Source organism: Sceloporus occidentalis, unplaced genomic scaffold, assembly GCF_023333645.1.
Source record: "Sceloporus occidentalis isolate IW3139 unplaced genomic scaffold, rSceOcc1.0.p SCAF_2, whole genome shotgun sequence".
Taxonomy (NCBI): Eukaryota; Metazoa; Chordata; class Lepidosauria; order Squamata; family Phrynosomatidae; genus Sceloporus; species Sceloporus occidentalis.
This window is the reverse complement of record NW_028316982.1, coordinates 38043044-38062994: the sequence shown is the minus strand read 5'-3', so window position 1 is coordinate 38062994 and position 19951 is coordinate 38043044. Positions and strand designations below refer to the sequence as shown.

At 40.8% G+C, this 19951-nt stretch overlaps 2 protein-coding genes across 4 annotated transcripts in view; both read right to left on the bottom strand.

Annotated features, from left to right (window-relative positions):
- GK5 (glycerol kinase 5) overlaps positions 1–6898 on the bottom strand; it is a 41816-nt gene extending 34918 nt beyond the window's left edge. For both annotated transcript variants that reach the window (XM_089509116.1, XM_089509117.1), the window contains exons 1-2: positions 6753–6898; positions 1153–1246 (exon numbers count right to left, since the gene is read on the bottom strand). In XM_089509116.1, coding sequence (XP_089365242.1) covers positions 1153–1246; positions 6753–6866 — 208 coding nt within the window. In that variant the 5' untranslated portion in view covers positions 6867–6898. The remainder of the gene's footprint in view (positions 1–1152; positions 1247–6752) is intronic.
- A 6892-nt stretch (positions 6899–13790) lies between these two features.
- XRN1 (5'-3' exoribonuclease 1) overlaps positions 13791–19951 on the bottom strand; it is a 64802-nt gene continuing 58641 nt past the window's right edge. For both annotated transcript variants that reach the window (XM_089509114.1, XM_089509115.1), the window contains exons 39-43: positions 19617–19798; positions 17685–17798; positions 17458–17581; positions 16677–16837; positions 13791–16588 (exon numbers count right to left, since the gene is read on the bottom strand). In XM_089509114.1, coding sequence (XP_089365240.1) covers positions 16283–16588; positions 16677–16837; positions 17458–17581; positions 17685–17798; positions 19617–19798 — 887 coding nt within the window. In that variant the 3' untranslated portion in view covers positions 13791–16282. The remainder of the gene's footprint in view (positions 16589–16676; positions 16838–17457; positions 17582–17684; positions 17799–19616; positions 19799–19951) is intronic.

The window sequence follows — 19951 nt, the reverse complement described above, 5'->3', positions numbered from 1 at the left end:
GAGTCCAGGAGCACCCCCAAGCTACAGACACAGTCCTTTAGGGGAAGTGTGACCCCGTCCAGAACTGGAGAGCTTATCACCATACCCGGATTGGGATTGCCTATAGCGAGTACGTCAGTTTTATTTGGATTCAATTTAAGTCTATTTTCCCTCATCCAATCCATTACTGACCTCAGGCAGTCATTCAGAGGGGAGATGCCTTCCTTGGTCACTGAAGCTGTCAACTGCTTACATCAATCTGCTTCAGCCTGTCATATACAACTTCAAGAAATATCCACAACTCCAAAATTTATTTCCACTGGTCCTGACCATCATGACTCATTCAAGCACATGGCTAGATGCAACCCTCCACTCCTCTCATTTCCCCTGTCTCTCTAGAGAAGAAATGAATTACAACTAGCTGGCAGTTAGAATTGTATTTTAATTGTTTGAGAAATTCTGCATAATGCTGTGTGTATACTCATTAATGAACTTAGCTGCAATCCTATCATACCTGCCTACGAGTTCAGTACAACCAAGCCTAGTGGAATGATTATGTGATATTAGATACCCCGCCCAGACCAAATAGCATTTAACATGTGTATAGTTTTTAAACATGTAGGAATGCAAGATATCAAAAACTGTCCTGAATCCTGTTGGTTAGTTGCAATTAGAGAATGTCCATTGAAGCAACAGTTGAATGGTCAACATTTAGGTAAATCCCATTTGTTCACTTGCTCTCCTCTAGCTGGGACTCACAAAGGGATTCAGGTCATTATGTGTTTGTTTATTTAAGTCCCCCCCTTTTTGTTGTTGTTTTAGTATATTTCTGTTGTACTAGTGTGCCCGCATTATACACGGGCACGCCTCACACGCAGAAGAAAGGCGAGCGCACCCCGGAAGGGATAATGATGTGCATGCCTCTGGTGCACACGCCACCACACCACCATGTGCACTCTCCCCATTCATTTAAATTGGGCTTGAGCATATGCGAAATACCCCTTACGTGGGGGTTCCGGAATGGATCCCTGTGTTAGGGAAGGGCAAACTGTATTTGTTTGTATTGTGAGTAATATCATAAAGATCTAAACTCTGATAAGATGAAATGAAATAAAAGCTGCAACAGTGACTCAAATTGTGTTTTGCAATAGCCATTCTTAATGTCATGATTACCTTGAACTGCTTCTTTCACCACACCAACAAACACCGTCCACAGACTGTCAGGGTTCAATTCAACCCAGCCTGGCTGAGGATGAAGAACGTCTACCTATTAACAAACCAAAATAATATCAGAGGGTTACTAAACAGGCAGCCCAAACTATTATCAGTTTGATTAACTTACAAAAAAGCAGCACTTTACATGTTACAAAATTCTTACACTGGGAGTTCTTTTATTTATGCAATTATTTTGCATGCTTATAACACATACTCTCAAAAGTATAAAACACAAAAATACAGTGCACCTCCCATATTGACAGGCTAGCCATTTGCACATTGGTGCTCTCATGGATCACCCCACATTAGTCAATGACTGCATGTGCCCATTCACAGGTGCACATATGTCATCACCCACTGACTAATATGGGCTTGAGCTCCCACATTTCCCCCCATTCTTGGGGTGGGAGCACACTTTATTTAAATTTATAATCCTTAGGCTTTCTTGCTACACTAAAGACAATTATGCAAGCATTGTACCAACAGTATAGAAAGTAAATTTTGTTGTGCTCCCAAAAAGTGGGGTGGGGATGGAGTTTCTGTTACAGGCAATGTAGAAACATGCAAATTAGACATGTTTTAGTAACACCTATTAGATCTATAAACATTTTCTGTCATCATCTGTCTTAAAACATTGTCATTCCATCATTAATCAGATCAGATTCCAGTACAGCCTATATAACAATGTAGATAATGAATTATTTAAAATTTAACAAAATGCAACACTAACATTTATATCCTGCCTTTCCCCCATAATGGGACTCAAGAGGTTTTAGTTTATCACACAGGAGGTAAAGCACCCAAATCCGATGGATAAATGAGGTTTATTGTTCTCAGACATGTCGGGCAATTTTGACATTAACCTGACATTAACCCTTGCAGAAAGCCGCAAAAGCATACCACATTCTAACTTTGGAATTTTCCCAAAGTTAAAAAGTGGCATTATTTTGAGGCTTTCTGCATGGGTTAATGTCAAGTTAATGCCCAAGTTGCATGACATCGTCTGAAAACAATCCCGCTCTTGAGGGATTTGGCCACCTCCCTCACATATGATATTATTCAAAACAGAACAGATTAGGGTTTTTAAAGCCTTGCATGCCCTCAAGTAGTTTTTGATTTATGGCAACCCTAACATATGATAGGGTTTTCTTGGCAAGATTGGTTCAGGGGGATTTGCCTTTGCCTTCCTCTAAGGCTGAGCGTATGTGACTTGCCCAGCGGAGATTCAAACCATGGTCTTCAGCACTGCCAGGCTGATATGGAAAGAAATATTCCTCAAGATATTTGGATCCAAAGCCATTTAGGTCTTTACGTAACAGTAGCACCTTTGTATTAGTCTTGCAAATACAATGACAGTAAATATAATTCTTTTAAGATGGCAGTGAGCAATCACAGCTGTACCAGATAAAAACTGGTTTAAAGTTTGCACAGACTGAAGCTTCCGAGTTATCTTAAAGTGCAGTCCCACATGTAATCCATTACAATAATCCAAATGGGAGGATATTATCTGAAAGAGTTTATCTCCCAACATGAGCATGTCCACGTTTAAAGATTCTTGAGGGAAGCATTTTATCTCATTCCCATCACCTTCACAGGTACTTTTGGTAAGGACACAGATGGGAGGATTCTTGGAATTCGCTCCTATGGAAGGTTAGGTCCGTCCCCTCTCTGCTCTTTTCCCACTGGCAAGTGAAGATCTTTCTGTTTACTGAGGCCTTTGAGTACTAACCTCTTGTTGCAGAAGGCCTTTTAATTGGGGTGAATTGTATTGTATATTATTATTATTATTAATATCCTACTTTAACAGCCTTCTTAAAACTGTTTTAAATTAACATTTTAATGTGATTGCTTGTTTATTTTTTTAACTTTTGAACTACCCATTGTTTAATTGTTGTTTGTTTTAATTCAAATTGTGAGCCTCCTTGGGTCCCATTTTGAGAGAAAAGTGGGATATAAATAAAACTAATTAATTAATATTAGAGAATGGATATAGTAACCCCTGCAATATTGACGACAGCCAAAGAACCAGATAAAGCACATAAAAGGCAACCCGCCCCACTGTCACCCCACTCTGTGGTGACAAAGGTGGTTCTAATTGCATCCCCTCCACAAAAACTACAGGACTGCTTTTTTACAGGAAACAACAAAAACAGGCTAAGCCCCACTTCCCTGGACAGGAGAACCATCTCAGGTCCAAAAGACACTTCAAAAATAATGTAGTAGTTTGAGACTGCTTTATCTGGCCTGGCTCAATGCTAGGGAATTCTGGGAATTGTAGTTTTGTGAGACATTCAGCTTTCTTTGTCAGAACTCTGGTGCCACAATAAACTACAATTCCCAGAATTTCCTAGCACTTAACTAGGGCAGTTAAAGCAGCCTAAAACTGGATTATTTCTGCAGTGCTGTTTTGTCTGGAGGTAATTGAGGTTTATTGGCTCTTGTCAAGCCCTTTCTGCATCTATGTTTCTGCAGAGCACCTACACAGCTGATTGAGATAACAAAGAGAATTAATGCTATCATTAGTATACTGAGTACGCACATATCTAGATTATGGATCAGACAGCAGCTTCATACAGGTATTAAAAAGTATGGTGCCTAACACAAAAATCTCAGAACACTGTAGCATAAAAGAATTGCAGTTCCAAAGTACTGAGCAAACCTCATCTTCCGAACTTGGTCTTGCGGCTAAGAAATCTAGGAGGATCATGATGTTCTATTTCTCATTCAGCAAAAGTCCTCCACCTGGCTGGCCAGAGGTGTCCAAAGCCAGGACTGAATCTAGATTGAAATCGTACAGATATGCCATTCCATCAGGGAGTGCTTGTAGTTAGGCCACTACTAGTCTCCTGAACACCTTGCCCCAAGGGAGAATATCAGCATCTGGGCAACTGTAACTTGCAAGAACCAAAGAGGATTTCCTAAGTCAGGTGGTCGATCAGGAGTCCAAAAGTCAAGAGCAAGAGTATCAGTCAGGAGTCAAGGAACTAGATTCAGAAACAGGATTGGATTCTGGATTCAGGAACAGAGTGGATAACAGCTACCAGCAGCTGTCTAGGGAGGCTGTTTTTTCAGTGCAACTACCTGAGCTGCAGGAATACCAAACCTCTCCCCAAACCCTCCTGTTAGTATCTCCAAGGGAGATCTAATACTATGGGATTGCTTAATCTGATGAGGCTTTAATCACCTCTTGAACCCATACCATCAGTTTCCTCACACTGTATATACATAGGCATGATGGCCAAAGATTGAGATTATAGCTCAATTCCTTCAAACACCTTGTTTGCATCAAAGGATCAAACACACATAATCCCAATATAAATGTACCAGATGGTGCTCTGAATGCATCCACAGAACCTCTTCTGTGTCACTACACCTCAATGGACATACAAACCATTGTAAAGTTATTCCTGTACAACAGTAACTCTGCATTTCTAAGCAAAAGATGTATTACAAAGAGTCTGTTTTCACAGTCAACAATCCTGAGATAGCAACTCCTACACTTGTATGTTAATCCATCAGCAAATTTACAAGGCTATCCCTTCCAGCTTGCATTGTTTATTTTTACTATTTAGTCAAGCCTGTGATAGCAAAGCTTGAGAAAGCTCTATATATAGCATGGCAACAAGGCTGGACAAAGTTAAATAAATTAGATTTACAAAACAACAAATAGAGTGAGATCTTCCTGCACTTTGGCTCAACAATGCAGCGTTATGCTCCAAACCTATCATGAACAACCTAGAAAAGAAAATGGAAGTACCATATAGAACAGGATTTAGCATATTTGTCCACTCTGGAGTTTACCAACACTTACTGGGGTCAGGAAGGTATCCTAACAGATTGTGTGTTTAGCTTCAGCAGGCTATCTGCTACAGAGGAGAAGGTAAAAGGTCCCAGGACACTTGCAACAAGGGACCAAAACACACTGCAGAAATAATCCAGTTTGAGAGTGCTTTAATTGCCCTGGCTCAGTCCTAGGGAATTCTGGGAACTGTAGTTTTGTGAGGCATTTCCCCTTCCCTGTCAGAGAGCTCTTGGGCCACAATAAGCTACAGTTCCCAGGATTTCCTATTGAACCAGGGCAGTTACAGCAGCCTCAAATTGTATTATTTCTGCAGTGTGTTTTGGACCAAAATCTTACCATTTAAAAAACTGAATACCTGAAAGTTTGGGAACCAGTGTGGCATAGTGGTTTGAGAGTTGGACTACAACTCTGGAGACTAAGGTTTGATTTTCAGCTCTGTCATGAAACCCAATGGGTGACCTTGGGCAAGTCACACTCTCTCAGCCTCACAAGATGGCAATGGCAAATTTCCTTGGAACCAATCTTGCCAAGAAAACCCCTCTAGGGCCACCATTAAGTCAGAAACAGCTTAAAGGCACACAAACAACAAACCTGAAAGATTATAAAGTGGTCTTGATAAATGCAATCAAGCTTCTTTCCTCATTAATTAACCACTGAGCAAAAGCAGAACCTCTAGTACTTTAGAAAGCTAACAGGAACCAGTTGGAGGAAAGGGGGATCTTTAAAAGCATATAAGTAGAAAGTAAAAAACAAAAAGAAAAATGTGGAGAAAGTAAATTTACAGTGTCTTTGTTGTTGTGTGCTTCCATTGAGTTTATCACAGGAAAGTGATCGGGATCTCAGAAATTACACAAAACCATTTCACACAACGTTGCACAAAACCCGCCATTAGTCACAAAAAAAGCATTACCGTACATCTTTTTTACTTTCGGGATCTCAGCGACAATGCATTCCCAATGTCCCTTTATTTGAGCAATTGGGTCTAGTCATCATTCGCGCAATTACTTGCTGTTTTCGCTTTATTCGCAGGATGCTTTAAACGCGCTTTAATCTCTCTTTAAAGCCCAAATTAGCTCCGAGTGTGTGATAAACTCCCAAGTCGCTTTTGACTAACGCAGACTTGGTGCGTTCCTCTAAAAGCCATTTCTGACTTATGGCGGCGACCCTAAGGCTCCCTATCTGGGTTGCTGTGTTCTGTTTTTCTTCGGAGTGGCTTCTCCCTTGCCATGGCTCCTGAGGCTGAGAGAGTGTGGCTCTCCCTAAGTCCACTCCATGTGATTCTGGGGCGCTTAGTCAATAGCAAACCCACACAAAACGCCTCAGGTCAAAGCCACCTTGGCTTATTGCTGTTGTTGTTGTTGTTTTGGATGCAGGTGGGAAGATCATTATCCTGTTTTGCAACATCAGAGCAAGGAAGAAAGCGAGTAAACAGGCGTGGGATGGAGGTTTATCTCTCTCACACACTCATATATGCATCCATATTGGAGAAATAACCCGGTTTGGAACCGCTTTAACTCTGTCTGACTCCTTGCTATGGAATTCTGGGAGTTGGAGTTTGTTGTGGGGCCCAGAGCGGAGCTCTGCTCCGCTCTGGGCCCCACAACAAACTCCAACTCCCAGAATTCCATAGCAAGGAGTCAGACAAAGTTAAAGCGGTTCCAAACCGGGTTATTCCTCAATGTGGATGCACCCATATACATACATACATACATACATACATACATATATATATATATATCCCCCCCCCAAGTCTCACCTGCCGGGCGCTGGCTCCTCTGAGCTCCGCCGCCCGGTCGTAAACGTGGCACCGCATGACGGTGCTGCCCACGTCGATGCCCAAGATGTACCCCTCCTCTGCCCCGTCCGCCATCAGCCCCGCCGGACCAGGAGCTCAGCCGACACCCGACCCGAGCAGCAGCAGCAGGAGAAGGAGCAGAAGCCGCCGAGCCTGCCCCTGCTGCGAGGGCCGGGACTAGGTGGCGCTCCTCCATGAGCAGGAGGCGGGCCTAGCAGCAGCAGCAGCAGCAGAAAAGGCGGGGAGAAGGCGGAGGCCCCGAGCGCCCTCGGTGCTGCTGCTGCTGCTGCTGCTGCTGCTGAGGCGGATTTTGAAGGCCTGGTTCCCACTACAAGTGTGTTTTTACCTCACAGGACTCCGCTCTAGGAATCTGTAGGTCCTCCCGGGCGACTCTGTGGTCAATATCTGCCAGAAACTGGCCAGAGAACTGCGCTGGAGGGGCTGCAAAGGCCAAGAGTGTTCTCTCTAGCACCTCCAGTGCAGCTCTATGGTCAACTTCCACCGAAAGTCGCCCTGAAGGGCCTAGAGGTTCCCAGAGAGAACACTCCTCTCGGCATTTGCAGCTCCTCCAGAGCAATCCTGTGGTCAATGTCTGGCAGATGTTGACCAGAGAGTTGCCCTGGAGGACCTAGAGATCCCTAGAGAGGTGTTCTCTTAGGTAAAAACATAATGTTTCTGTTATTCGTGGTGCTTCCACATTCACGGGGGTCCTGTGCCCCTGACCCCAGAGAATGTGGAGACATTGACCATAGGATTGCTCTGGAGGGGCTACAAAGGCCAAGTGGAGTGTTCTCTCTAGGAATCCCAAAGGTCCTTCAGTGTGACTTTTGATTAAAGTTGACCATAGTGTTGCGCTTAGGGTTGCCATAAGTCAGGACTTCCAAACCGGGACAAATGTAGGACAACGTTTTCAAATGTAGGACACATTTTTTTTAAATGGGGGACACACGAAAAAATTTGATGATTTTTGAAAAATGTTAATATAAATGCCTGTTTCTTAGGCATGATCAAAATGGAGGACATTTGGGCATTATTTCTAGACAGATGGCAGAAATGTTCTTCCCTTTCTGGCCAAACACCCCCGACCTCCATTCCAAAACACACACAACAGCACATTTGGGCATTTCACATAGCTTTACTTAACGTGGCCTCTTGCATATTTCAGAGGCTTATTCTATAAACAAACACCTTGGGTTCAACACTTAGCATGGTTTAACATGGCCACGCATATTGAACATGTCAAGGTGGTTTCACAGTTCTTGCACCAAGTGTACTTCTCAGAAGTGTGTGTCAAGGGACTTTGGTTTTTCTTCACTGCGCATGAGTTTGTAAAAATCACAGCAATTTACATTGACCATGCCTCAGAGGCTTTCTGATATCAATATCACCATTAAAGAACCAAAAACACACAGAAAAGGCACTTTGGAAGGTGACTCTCTCGGCTTATGAAACAGTGCCTGCATGCCTCTGAAGCTGACTCATATCATCATCACCATCATAGAATCATAGAGTTGGAAGAGACCACAAGGGCCATCCAGTCCAACCTCCTGCCATGCAGGAAATCTATATCAAAGCATCCCCGACAGATGGACATCCAGTCTCTGCTTAAAGACATCCAAAGAAGGAGACTCCACTACACTCCAAGGGAGTTTGTTCCACTGTCGAACAGCCCTTACTGTCAGGAGGATCCTCCTAATGTTGAAGTGGAATCTCTTTTCCTGGAGCTTGGATCCATTCTTCCTGGTCCTGTTCTCTGGAGCAGCAGAAAACAATCTTGTCCCCTCCTCGATGTGACACCCCTTTAAATATTTAAACAGGGCTATCATATCACCTCTTTTCTCCAGGCTAAACATCCCCAGCTCCCTGAGTCGTTCCTCATAGGACATGGTTTCCAGACCCTTCACCATTTTAGTCGCCCTCCTTTGAACATGCTCCAGTTTCTCAATGCCCTTTTTGAATTGTGGTGCCCAGAATTGGAAACAATATTCCAGGTGGGGCCTGACCAAAGCAGAATATAGTGGCACTATTACTTCTCTTGATCTAGACACTATACTTTTATTGATGCAGCCTAAAATTGCATTGGCCTTTTTAGCTGCTGCATCACACTGTTCACTCATGTTCAACTTGTGGTCTGCTTGAACTCCCAGATCCCTTTCACAAGTAGTTTCATTCAGCCAGGTGTCCCCCATCCTATATCTGTGCATTTTATTTTTCTGCCCTAAGTGCAGTACCTTACGATTCTCTGTGTTGAATTTCATTTTGTTAGCTTTGGCCCAGCTTTCAAGTCTATTCAGGTCATTTTGAATTTTGATCCTGTCCTCTGGAGTATTAGCTATTCCTCCTAATTTGGTGTCATCTGTAAATTTGATAAGTATGCTCCCAATTCTGTCATCCAGGTCATTGATAAAGATGTTGAATAGCACTGGGCCCAGGACAGACACCTGTGAGACCCCACTGGACACTTCTCTCCAGGATGAAAAGGTGCCATTGTTGAGCACCCTTTGGGTTCGGCCGATCAACCAATTACAAATCCATGTAACAGTTACTTTGTCTAGCCCATATTTTACAAGCTTGTTTGCAAGAATGTCATGGGAAACTTTGTCAAAGGCCTTACTGAAATCATCATCACCACCACACTATCATTTAGTGCAGTACCCCCCCCCCCCCTTGGCAAACTGTGCCAGGAATTCAGCGCAAGTGCGAACGAGGGCCATTCAAACTGGCTCAGATCAGTTTGAAAACTGGTTTATTATGTAGTGGGAAAGGAGTCCCATGGGAGTACTTTTCTCAAAAATACAATTATATATGTGTGTGTTTAAATTTCTTAAAATTGTATAAAAAAAATAAAACAATGGAAAATGTCTAGAACCCCACAAAATATTATAATTATAAAAATGGGCATTCAAAAGCGTCACACATATATAATCCCATTCAGACTGAATTGTTTGGAAAACATCAGACTAGTGACAACTGGCAAAGTGATGAGAGGACAGTTATATAATTTATGTTAACAAAATCAGTAAAAGGAAGCCATTTTTCATAAAGAAATTCTTGGTTTTGTTGTAGTAAATTACATTTCATTTTATCCAATAGCTTCTCCATTAGCCATTGGTTCCAGACTCTTTCCCACCAATTAACCAGGGATACAAGCCCTGACTTCCAAGCTTTGGCCTCTTCAAGTCAAGCTGCCGTTAGGAGAAAAGTAATAGGCATTCTGTGTCTTTAATGTTTATTAACCATAGTATAGATTGAAAATAACAAGAGGGCCGGGCAGAAGTTGGTTTTTTGTTTAGTAATTAAAGCAATCTGATCCAAGACTTCATGCCAAAAAGAATTAATTTTGGGGCAGCCGATCCACATACGGTTATATGTCCCTGGAACTGGGCATCCCTGCCAGCATAAGGGCGACATGGATTTTACCATCCGTAATAATCTAATAGGGGTCATATATCATTTGTGAACCATCTTTTTTTTTTTTTTTTTTAAAAAGGCCTAATTTAATTGAATTTACCTCCCAGAGGCACCGAGGCCTAGTGGTTTTCAGCCAAAGTGTGTTCCTTTAAAATGCTGAAAAGAGATGATGCAAATGGGGCAAGGCTCAGTGGGAGTAGAAAGGGGAGCCTCCAGGGTTTTTTTAAATCAAATTTCAAAAATTTTAATTTTAAAAATTAATTTTTTAATACTTTTTGTCTTTTAAAACATCACATCTTATCCAATTTTCATTTTGACTTCAGCACCCAGAATTCCTGGCTGTTGGTCAAGGTGGCTGGGGTTTCTGGGAGTTGAAGTCCAAAACACCTAGATGACCAAAAACTGGGAACCACCGTATTAGGCTGTGCATATGTTATTGTAATTTAAAGGTATACATTTTGATTTTGCTAGCTGTTTGTCACAGCTATTGCCATTACATTCAGTGTTATGTACAAGAATTACAATTTACGAGTAATATTACTACAGGATTCTGTATAGCGTGGTATGGGAGGAGGCCAACGGGGGAGTGGCACCATGAGTTACCACACCAGGGAAATAAGGAAACATATTAATATCCCAGTTTAGTCACATAATCAGAATTCCTAAGCATCCCATTTCTGGTTGCTCCAACTTTGCTTCCGTACTAAGGGCAAACAGCCAACTCAGCATTTGAAAGAAGAAATAGCTATTTAAAGAATTTTTACCTTATCCGGAAAAACATCCCCAGGGCACTTTATAGTTAAGACTGAATGTAAACCATGAAGAAGCAGAGGTGAAAGAAACTGGAAATAGGATGAAGGTGTTTGAAACATCTATATTTCATGGATTACAGTGTTTCCCAACCTTTGGATTGCAGTAATGCTGGGGGATTATACTACACCTGGTGGAGCATAGTCTTGATGGCTTTACAATGAGTTTCTCACCATTGATAACCACCATTAAAAAAAATCTTTGCTGGCTCAGAACAGGTATTCCCACAAAAGCCAAATGGAGAAAAGGGGGTGGGACAAGCCAGTATTTAATATGGGGACTTTCTATACTATAGACTTACTACAACCAATGTTCCTTTCTCCAGTTCTAGCATCGCTCCCTTTATTTGGCATTTTCCCTTTCTATTGTTGACAGTAGTATTGCTAACAGGTAGTTCTGTTGGTCCATTAGAAAAGGTTTTTAAAAAAACCCAATAGGGTAATAACTTTATCAAGACTAATTAAAATGTCAGGAAGCTGTTTCTGCTTCTGGTTTTACCTCACATCTATATTATAGCTAGAACTGCTGTGTGGATATTCCCTGAAAATATATTTGATGATAATCAAATGCATTTTTCAGTTTCAGTTCTAAAATGTATGCTGTTTTTAGAAATCCTTTTAAAGTTACATAAGTTAAAAGAAATGGGGGAAACAGTGCTGTGCAGAGCAGACGGCTTCTCATATAGTAATTTCTTTTTAATAATAAAAATAATAAAATAAAAGCTTTATTTCTAGCCCGCCTTTCCAGAGATCAAGGCAGGTTACAATGGTGGATTTTGCAATCCAACAACATACAAATTACAATAAAAGCATGATCAAAAATTACAATTACATTATATAAAACAACAATAACAATAACAATTCCAGGCTAGCAGCGATTGTAACAACGGTGAGGGGGAGAGGGATCACAACAGGGCTATTGGGGGTATGCCTGTTTGAAAAGATACGTTTTCAGCCCTTTTTTAAATTGGGCTAGGGAGGGGGTTGAGCGGAGCTCGTCGGGGATCGAGTTCCAGAGCTTAGGGGCCGAGGTGGAAAAGGCCCTTTGTGTAGTGATGGCTCGTCTAGCATCTGGTACTCTTGAGATGTTTATCACCCGATCTGAGAGTGTGGGGCGGATTATATGGAGAGAGGCGGTCCTCTAAGTACTCTGGGCCCAAGCCATTTAGGGCTTTATAGGTGATAACCAACACCTTGTATTGTGCCCGGAAGCAAATAGGCAGCCAGTGTAGATCTTTAAGTACCGGTGTTATATGGCTGGCCCTGGAAGATCCAGTGACCAACCTTGCTGCCATATTCTGAACCAGTTGAAGCTTCCAGGTTTGGTACAAGGGTTGCCCCATGTAAAGCGCATTACAGAAATCCAAACGAGAGGTAACCAGAGCATATACCACTGTTTCAAGGTCCCCCCGGCCCAGGTAGGGTCGCAGCTGATGTATCAACCGAAGCTGATAACAGGTACTCCTGACCGTCGCATCCACCTGAGATGTAAGGTGAAGCGACGAGTCCAGGAGCACCCCCAGACTGCAAACAGAGTCCTTCAGGGGAAGCGTGACCCCGTCTAGAATAGGTGGACAAATCTCCAAACCCAGACCTGGGGAACCTATCACAAGTACTTCCGTTTTCTCTGGATTCAGTCTGAGTCTGTTTTCCCTCATCCAGCCCATTACCGAGTCCAGACAAGCATCAAGAGGAGAGATGCCATCCCTGGTCACTGCATCAGTCGGAGACACAGAGAAATATATTTGAGTGTCATCAGCGTACTGATAACACCGCGCCCCGTGTCTCTGGATGATCTCTCCCAGCGGTTTCATGTAAATGTTAAATAGCATGAGAGACAGAATGGCTCCTTGAGGGACACCAGATGTAAGTGCCCTCTTATTGGAGCACACGTCTCCCAGCTGCACCATCTGGAACCTTCCCGAGAGGTAGGAACGGAACCACTGGAGTGCAGTGCCCCCAATTCCCAACTCTCTCGGGCGTTCCAGAAGGATACCATGGTCGATGGTATCGAAAGCCGCTGAGATGTCCAAGAGCACTAACAGGGACACGCTACCCCTGTCCATGCCCAGACGAAGATCATCGACCTTACATCCTGGCAAAACCTTATTGTTAGATGAGACATTCACCAGTAAATTAGAGCATGCATTCATTTCCATTTTTCTATACGTAGCACAGATGTGATGTGTGTTACTGGGCTTCATTGCCCAGCTGGGATTTGAACCCTGTTCTCCAGAGTCCCAGTCCAACGCTCAAGCCATTACACCATACTGGTTCCTCCACACAAGTTGGGTCACTGAGAAATCATGTTAAGAGCATCCACAGATAATGTCTACTTCAAATACTCTTTCCATGTGGAGTAAATGTGCTTAAAGATTAATAGGCACAAGGAGCTAGCGTGATGTGGTTTGACTAGGACTTTGGAGAATAGCGTTTGGATACCCTCTTGACCACGGAAACCAACTGGGTGACCTTTCAGCCTCAGAGGAAAGCAAAGAAAAAACCCCTCTGAATAAATCTTGCCAAGAAAACCCTGTGACAGGGTCATCTTATGGTCGTCATAAGTCAGAAGCGATTTGAAAGCACACAGTAACAAGTACTGTAATGACCCCAGACAGTAAGTTTCATCTTTAAAGAAAGGTATCCTTAAAAAACAACAAATATTAACTGGCAATGAGAAAACAAGCCTTTTGAACACAGAATATTTGTATACGTTTTTAATGCAAGCAGATGTGGGCATGTCTTTTATAAAATTATTGTATTAAAGCTCTCCAGAGTATGCAATCCATATGTTTTTTCAGTTTATTTTACATACAAATTTAAAATATTTTTTAATAATCTTTTGCATGACCAAATGCTAGAATTCTGAAATGCACAACACTATACACAATGATGCAGCCCATTCATACCAAGTTCAAACATTTCACTTGGCAGACAGACCAATTGCTTTCTTTTTTAAAACGAAACTACAAAATGTGCACATAAAAATCTTCCCTTTCAGATTTTAATAAAATACTACTCTATACAAGATCTCAGTGAAAAATCCAGCATTTACAAAATATCCTTTGAGAGAAATGAGACATATAATCTTTATCAAAAAACAGAATGTAATTATGAATAAAATGCCTAAAACCAATTTTTTATGTCTTATATGTTACATACCTAGAAACTGGGTGCCTCCAAATTAGCATAATAAAGCAAGATAGAGTGAAACAGACACAACACAAAACATGGATGGGAACCAAGTTGATGAAAACTCAACTGGCAGTTTTACTGAGAAGGAAGAGCCCCTGGTATTAAGTAACAATAAACAGATACATTTGCTGGTTCTGAGTCAAAAAAAGAAAATCAGCTTTCAGAATTCCTTCCATAGGACTAGTCCTAGTATGCAGAGGTCAAAGTAAGTCTGGTGGAATTAGAGAAATGGATGCTAGTATCTGGAATAAGGGTGAATTAGCCATTTATATTCCTAGATAATTTTAAATAACATATCTAGACACATTGGTAAATCTCTGCTCTAACTATGAAACAGAATTTAAACAATATTGATTATCAGGCAATATTAACAAAAATGTCTGGACTCGGCCCCAAGTTAAGCCATTTTTAAGACCCACTGATCTCTGTGCCAATATTAAGTAAACAGTCTCCTAAACAATAATAACTGAGGAAACCATTTCTTACTTTTAGATGAATTGTGCCTAAGGTTCTGTGGTAGATGCTCATTTCCCACAGTGCAGTGTGGCACTCCCCTTAAACTACTGTGTTCTACTGCTTGCACATTAATATTTGAATGTGGTTAAAGTACCATACTCCAGCAGTGATTACCAAAATTTGGTCCTCCAGGTGTTTTGAACTTCAATTCCCAGAAGCCCCAGATAGTTTGGTCAACAGCCAGGAATTCTGGGAGCGGAAATCCAAAACATCTGGATGACCAAAGTTTGGGGACCACTGCTCTATAATTTGAAGAACAGTACTGCTGCATGTGTGTGCATGCATATATTCTTCCATCCACAAACTTAAATTTAGAAAGCTTTGTGATTCATTTACTTAGCAGTATGAAGAGACATACTATTCAGATACCTGAACAGATAGTACTATTCAGACATTATTTTCTTACATGGAAGTCCATTTGGAAAAAGCAATGTGTGAGGCAGGGCAGCCAACACATCCTGTACAAAATAGGTGATGCTAAAAATAACATTGTGACATTTTGAAAGCTAGTGATAAAATAGCATCTTTCCATTTAATGTTATCTATCTCTCTAACAATGCAAAATAAATTTGAACTGAAAGATATTAGGTTATACACTGAATAGAAAGAAGAAACTACTGAGTCTGAATGTGAGACTGTGCTGCAGCATCTTCCAAACTATGAAGGTAAAACATCAATCTCTGCCCTACAGAAACATGGAATCATTCAAACAATAGCTGATATTAATAAAAATAAACGATTCAGGAGTCATGCTTTGGATACACCAGACCAAAGAATATATACAGGTAAACATCAATAGAAGCACTAAAAAGTCAACGTTTTTGGGTTTTCTGATGGGTCCTAGGAATACCAGATCTGTAGTACAGGTTATCAAGTCAATCACTCAAATTACTACTTCCAACAATTAAGGGACACCTCCTCACATACCTGTACTTAAAACACTACTCTGTAAAATATTTCTGAAACATATCTACTCTGGTTTTCTTGTCACTTGTTTGTTAATGGTGCCAGTATGTTAAAGACAGTTTATTACAACAATTTTAGTCAGACAATGTCCAAGTTCTTAAGCTGCTTTGGCATAACTCCTAGAAATGAATCTTACATAAAAACAAAGGTGGCAGTGTCACAATAGTTAAAATCTAGTCATACTGTAATGGATCAGAAAGATCTGAAAAATAGAGAGATAACTTGTTCAGGTTACATATAAATAAATCACTTTAAAAAGTTACAGCAACATCAACAATCATGCTTTGTATTCGCTGGTGTCTCAATTCTGTTTAAAGAAAGCAATTATTAGGACTGCCATGTCAATATTATTGCTCCTCTTCAGGGACAGATCCATAAAATCATTTTAAAGAGAGAGAGGCACAACAGATAGATCAGTTTCCTTAATTCAGTGTTTCATGGATTTTAAACAGATTAAATCAATCTCTTCAGTGAACATAATTACATATTGAAAATAATTAGAGTGACAGGAGATAGTCACAATTCAAAGCATGTTTTGAGTTATTACACTAAAATTTTTATTTTTTTTTTAATAAAGTCATCCAGATACCATGCTTATTCTGAAGATTTAGGTGCACCAAAATTGACAGCTAATTTTCTAGGCTTTCTTTTGGTAGATACATTTGGTGTTGATTTTTTACGGGATGCAACTGAGTTTGAAGAAGCCATTTTCTCTTGAAATCCCATCACAGACTGAGCAGTTTGCTGAGGAGATCTTAAGGAATCTGAAGAACCATCCTGGAGATTCAGTTTTGTGGTATCAGTTACTGGCTGTTCATTCTTTAACTGTGTGTCTTGAGGAGAAACTGAGAATTCTTTAGATTCAGAGTTCATCTTGCTTGCAGCCCTTTTTTTAGTTACCTTTTAAAAAAGAATTACATTTACCTTTCTAACATGTGATAAGCATACAGAATTTTGTATTTAGATGTGTGGTCACTGTGGAACTTACCTGTAAAGGGATGAACTGGTTATGTGTGCCAATTGGTACACTACCTAAAAAAGGCATGTTTCCAGGATATGAACCAGCATAGTAAGTTTTGCCATGAACTGGCACTGGTGTTCCCCATCGTACTGGGCCGAATGCATGAGCTGGTGAAGGGAACATATTAGCTGTGAAAATAATTAGTTTGCTTTAGATTCTATTACTACAAGAAAAAGTAGCTTTCTTCACCCACCCTCTGATTCAGCTGTGGGGGAATCTGATCTGATCTTTGTCACAAAACATTTTGTGTTAATATGATTGAAGAGTACAGTCTTCCAAGAACACTAGAGACATATTTTCAAGACATTAATGAACATTGTCTTTGTTACTTCTTTCCTCTAATGTAAGTCTTCTCCCTAAAAATAACAACCAGTTTTTGCATTCTGAAAAATGCAATTTATGTATTTTGACTGATCCTCTTTTCAGATGTATGAATGCTCTTATAGATGGATGCAGAACTTTCTTCTGGTTGAGATCTACATAGTCTCAGATATTACCTGGTGGGGAAAGCACAGCACTAGGCAAAAATCAAGCATGTCCCCCTTTTAGTCATTTCCTTGCCATCCCTCTTTCTGCCAGCCCTCTTTTCTCTTCTTCCCTCTGTACAGACAGCTGCTGGGGGTGGGACACACAGATTGGTCTAAATCAAACACTTGCAGAAAACCTTGTACAAATTAGGCTGAGGGCTGCATACAGGGTTACACCACAGCACCCGCCCACACACACACAAAATTAAAATAAAATCTACCATTGTGTTGGGTGAAGACTGGAGGAATAGATCCAGGTGGCACAAGAGCTCCAACAGGTGGAAAATTTGGGAATACTGGTGCTGCTGGTGGTGGCGGGAGTGGAAAGTTCATTCCAACAGAGCTCTGCACAAAAAAAGGATGTTTGCTGAGACACAATAAATGTGTACCTAATTAATAAAGAAAGACAGTCCGGGGTTTTGTAAAGCATTATGACTACTGAACTCACCAACTGCTGTAAAGCAAACAATGCAGCATTCTCCTTGGCTTCATTTTCAGAATGGCATTGAGGTCCATGTACTAATAAACCATTTGACAACTTTACTTGACAAACGGTCATTGTCTATGGAAGATAAACAAGTTGATGTTAATACTGATTTTTATACAAAATACTATAAACAAAGACAGCAAAATAAGCATACTTTTTTAAAAAATAACAATCTCTTTGTTTTCTAACCCTAACCCTGGAATTAAGAATACCTATGGCCAAAAGCACATATGAAAGGCTACATCCAATATCATGAGAGAATTAATTATCATTCATGTAGTGTGACTTCCAATTTCTCTCCTCCTTCATTGTGCCTCATGAGCACATCCCAGATCTACTTAAGAGCATACCCCAATCCTTTAGAACAAAAATGTGGCATTTGTATGTGAGTGGGAATATGTTCCACCAGTAGCACACAGGCACAAACAGGTACAACTCAATAACTCTGCTCAATAAATCTGGTGAACTGATACTTCAGTCCAATGCAGTGGCATCAACCTCTTTGGTCCTGAGGGCTGTATCTGACTAATACTGCAAGATAAGTATCTTTTGTTAACTGCCTTCAAGCTGACCTTGACCCATGACAATCCTATATATGAGAGATCTCCAAGTCACCCTATCCTCAATCACCCTGCTTGGTTCCTGCAGATTCATGGTTGTGGCTTCTCTGATTGAGTCTATCCATCTGGAATGTGGTCTTCCTCTTTTTCTAGTGCCCTCCACTTTATCAAGCATTATAGTATTTTCTAGCGAGTCCTTTCTTCTCATGATATGGCCAAAATACAACAAGCTCAGTTTAGTTATCTTTGCTTCCAGGGAGAGTTTGGGCTGATTTGCTTTAGGATCCATCTATTGATCCACAGTATTCTCAGAACTATTCTCAAGCACCACATCTCAAATGAAGTGATTTTCTACCTATCAGCTTTCCTCAATGTCCAACTCTCACAAACATACACAGAAATGGGACATACGGTTGCATGGAACAATCCTAATTTTGGCATTTAATTATGTATCTTTACACTTCAGGATCTTGTCTAGTTCCTTCATAGCTGCCTTCAAAGTCCTAGTTTTCTTCTGTCTTCTTGACTGAAATCTCCAATTTGTAAAGTCGAAGGCTTTCATGGCCGGCATCCATATTTGTTTGTGGGTTTTTCAGGCTATGTGACCATGTTCTAGCAGAGTTTCTTTCTGATGTTTCACCAGCATCTGTGACTGGCATCTTCTGAGAATGCTTTGCCTGGAAAAATTGGGTGTATATATACTGTGTGAGCCTGGGAATGCAGGAGAGATTTGCATGTGTATTGTTAGCATCCCAGAACAATACACATGCAAATCACTCCTGCATTCCCAGGCTCACACAGTATATATACACCCAATTTTTCCAGGCAAAGCATTCTCTGAAGATGCCAGCCACAGATGCTGGCGAAACGTCAGAAAGAAACTCTGCTAGAAAAACCCACAAAAACAATCTCCAATTTGATTGATGATTGAACCCAAGTATGGAAAATCTTGAATTATTTTTATCTCTCCATCATCTACTTTAAAATTATGTAGATCATCTGTGGTCATAATTTTTGTTTTCTTGATGTTCTGCTGTAAGCCTGCTTTTGTACTTTCTGTCTTGATCTTCTTCAATAATCTTTCCATATCTCTGCTATTTTATACTAGTATTATGATGTCATCTATATATCTTCAATTGTTGGTGTTCCTTCCTCCAATTTTCATGACTCAGTCCTCTGCATTCAATCCTGCTTTTTGTATGGTGTTATTCATGCCGTTTGACTCAGTATTTATTTATTTATGTTGGAACTAAACAATGAACCAAACATTTTCTTCTAGGTTGCAATAACTAATTAATTTTTCAGCAGATCTACAGTTCACAACTAAACTTACCTGTGGGGTTCTAAGGAAGGAAAAATCTGGTGGCAACATTCCAACAAGAGAACAAATACGTGACAGCTCAGATACTGGAGTGGACAATGAATTTGGTAGTCCATGAAGAGGGTGACTACCAGTTTCTATGGCCTGAGTGTTCTGAGATCCTCCCGTGCCAGGGGATTTGCTCATGAAAGCAGCTATCAAGAAAGAAGAATACTGTATAAGTCTTTGAAAAGAGTAATTCAACTTACTTGAATGTCATAGGCTGAAAAAGAATTACACCAGTGATTCTCACACTTTGGTCTTCGAGATGTTTTGGACTTCAGATCCCATAATTCCTCACTGCTAGC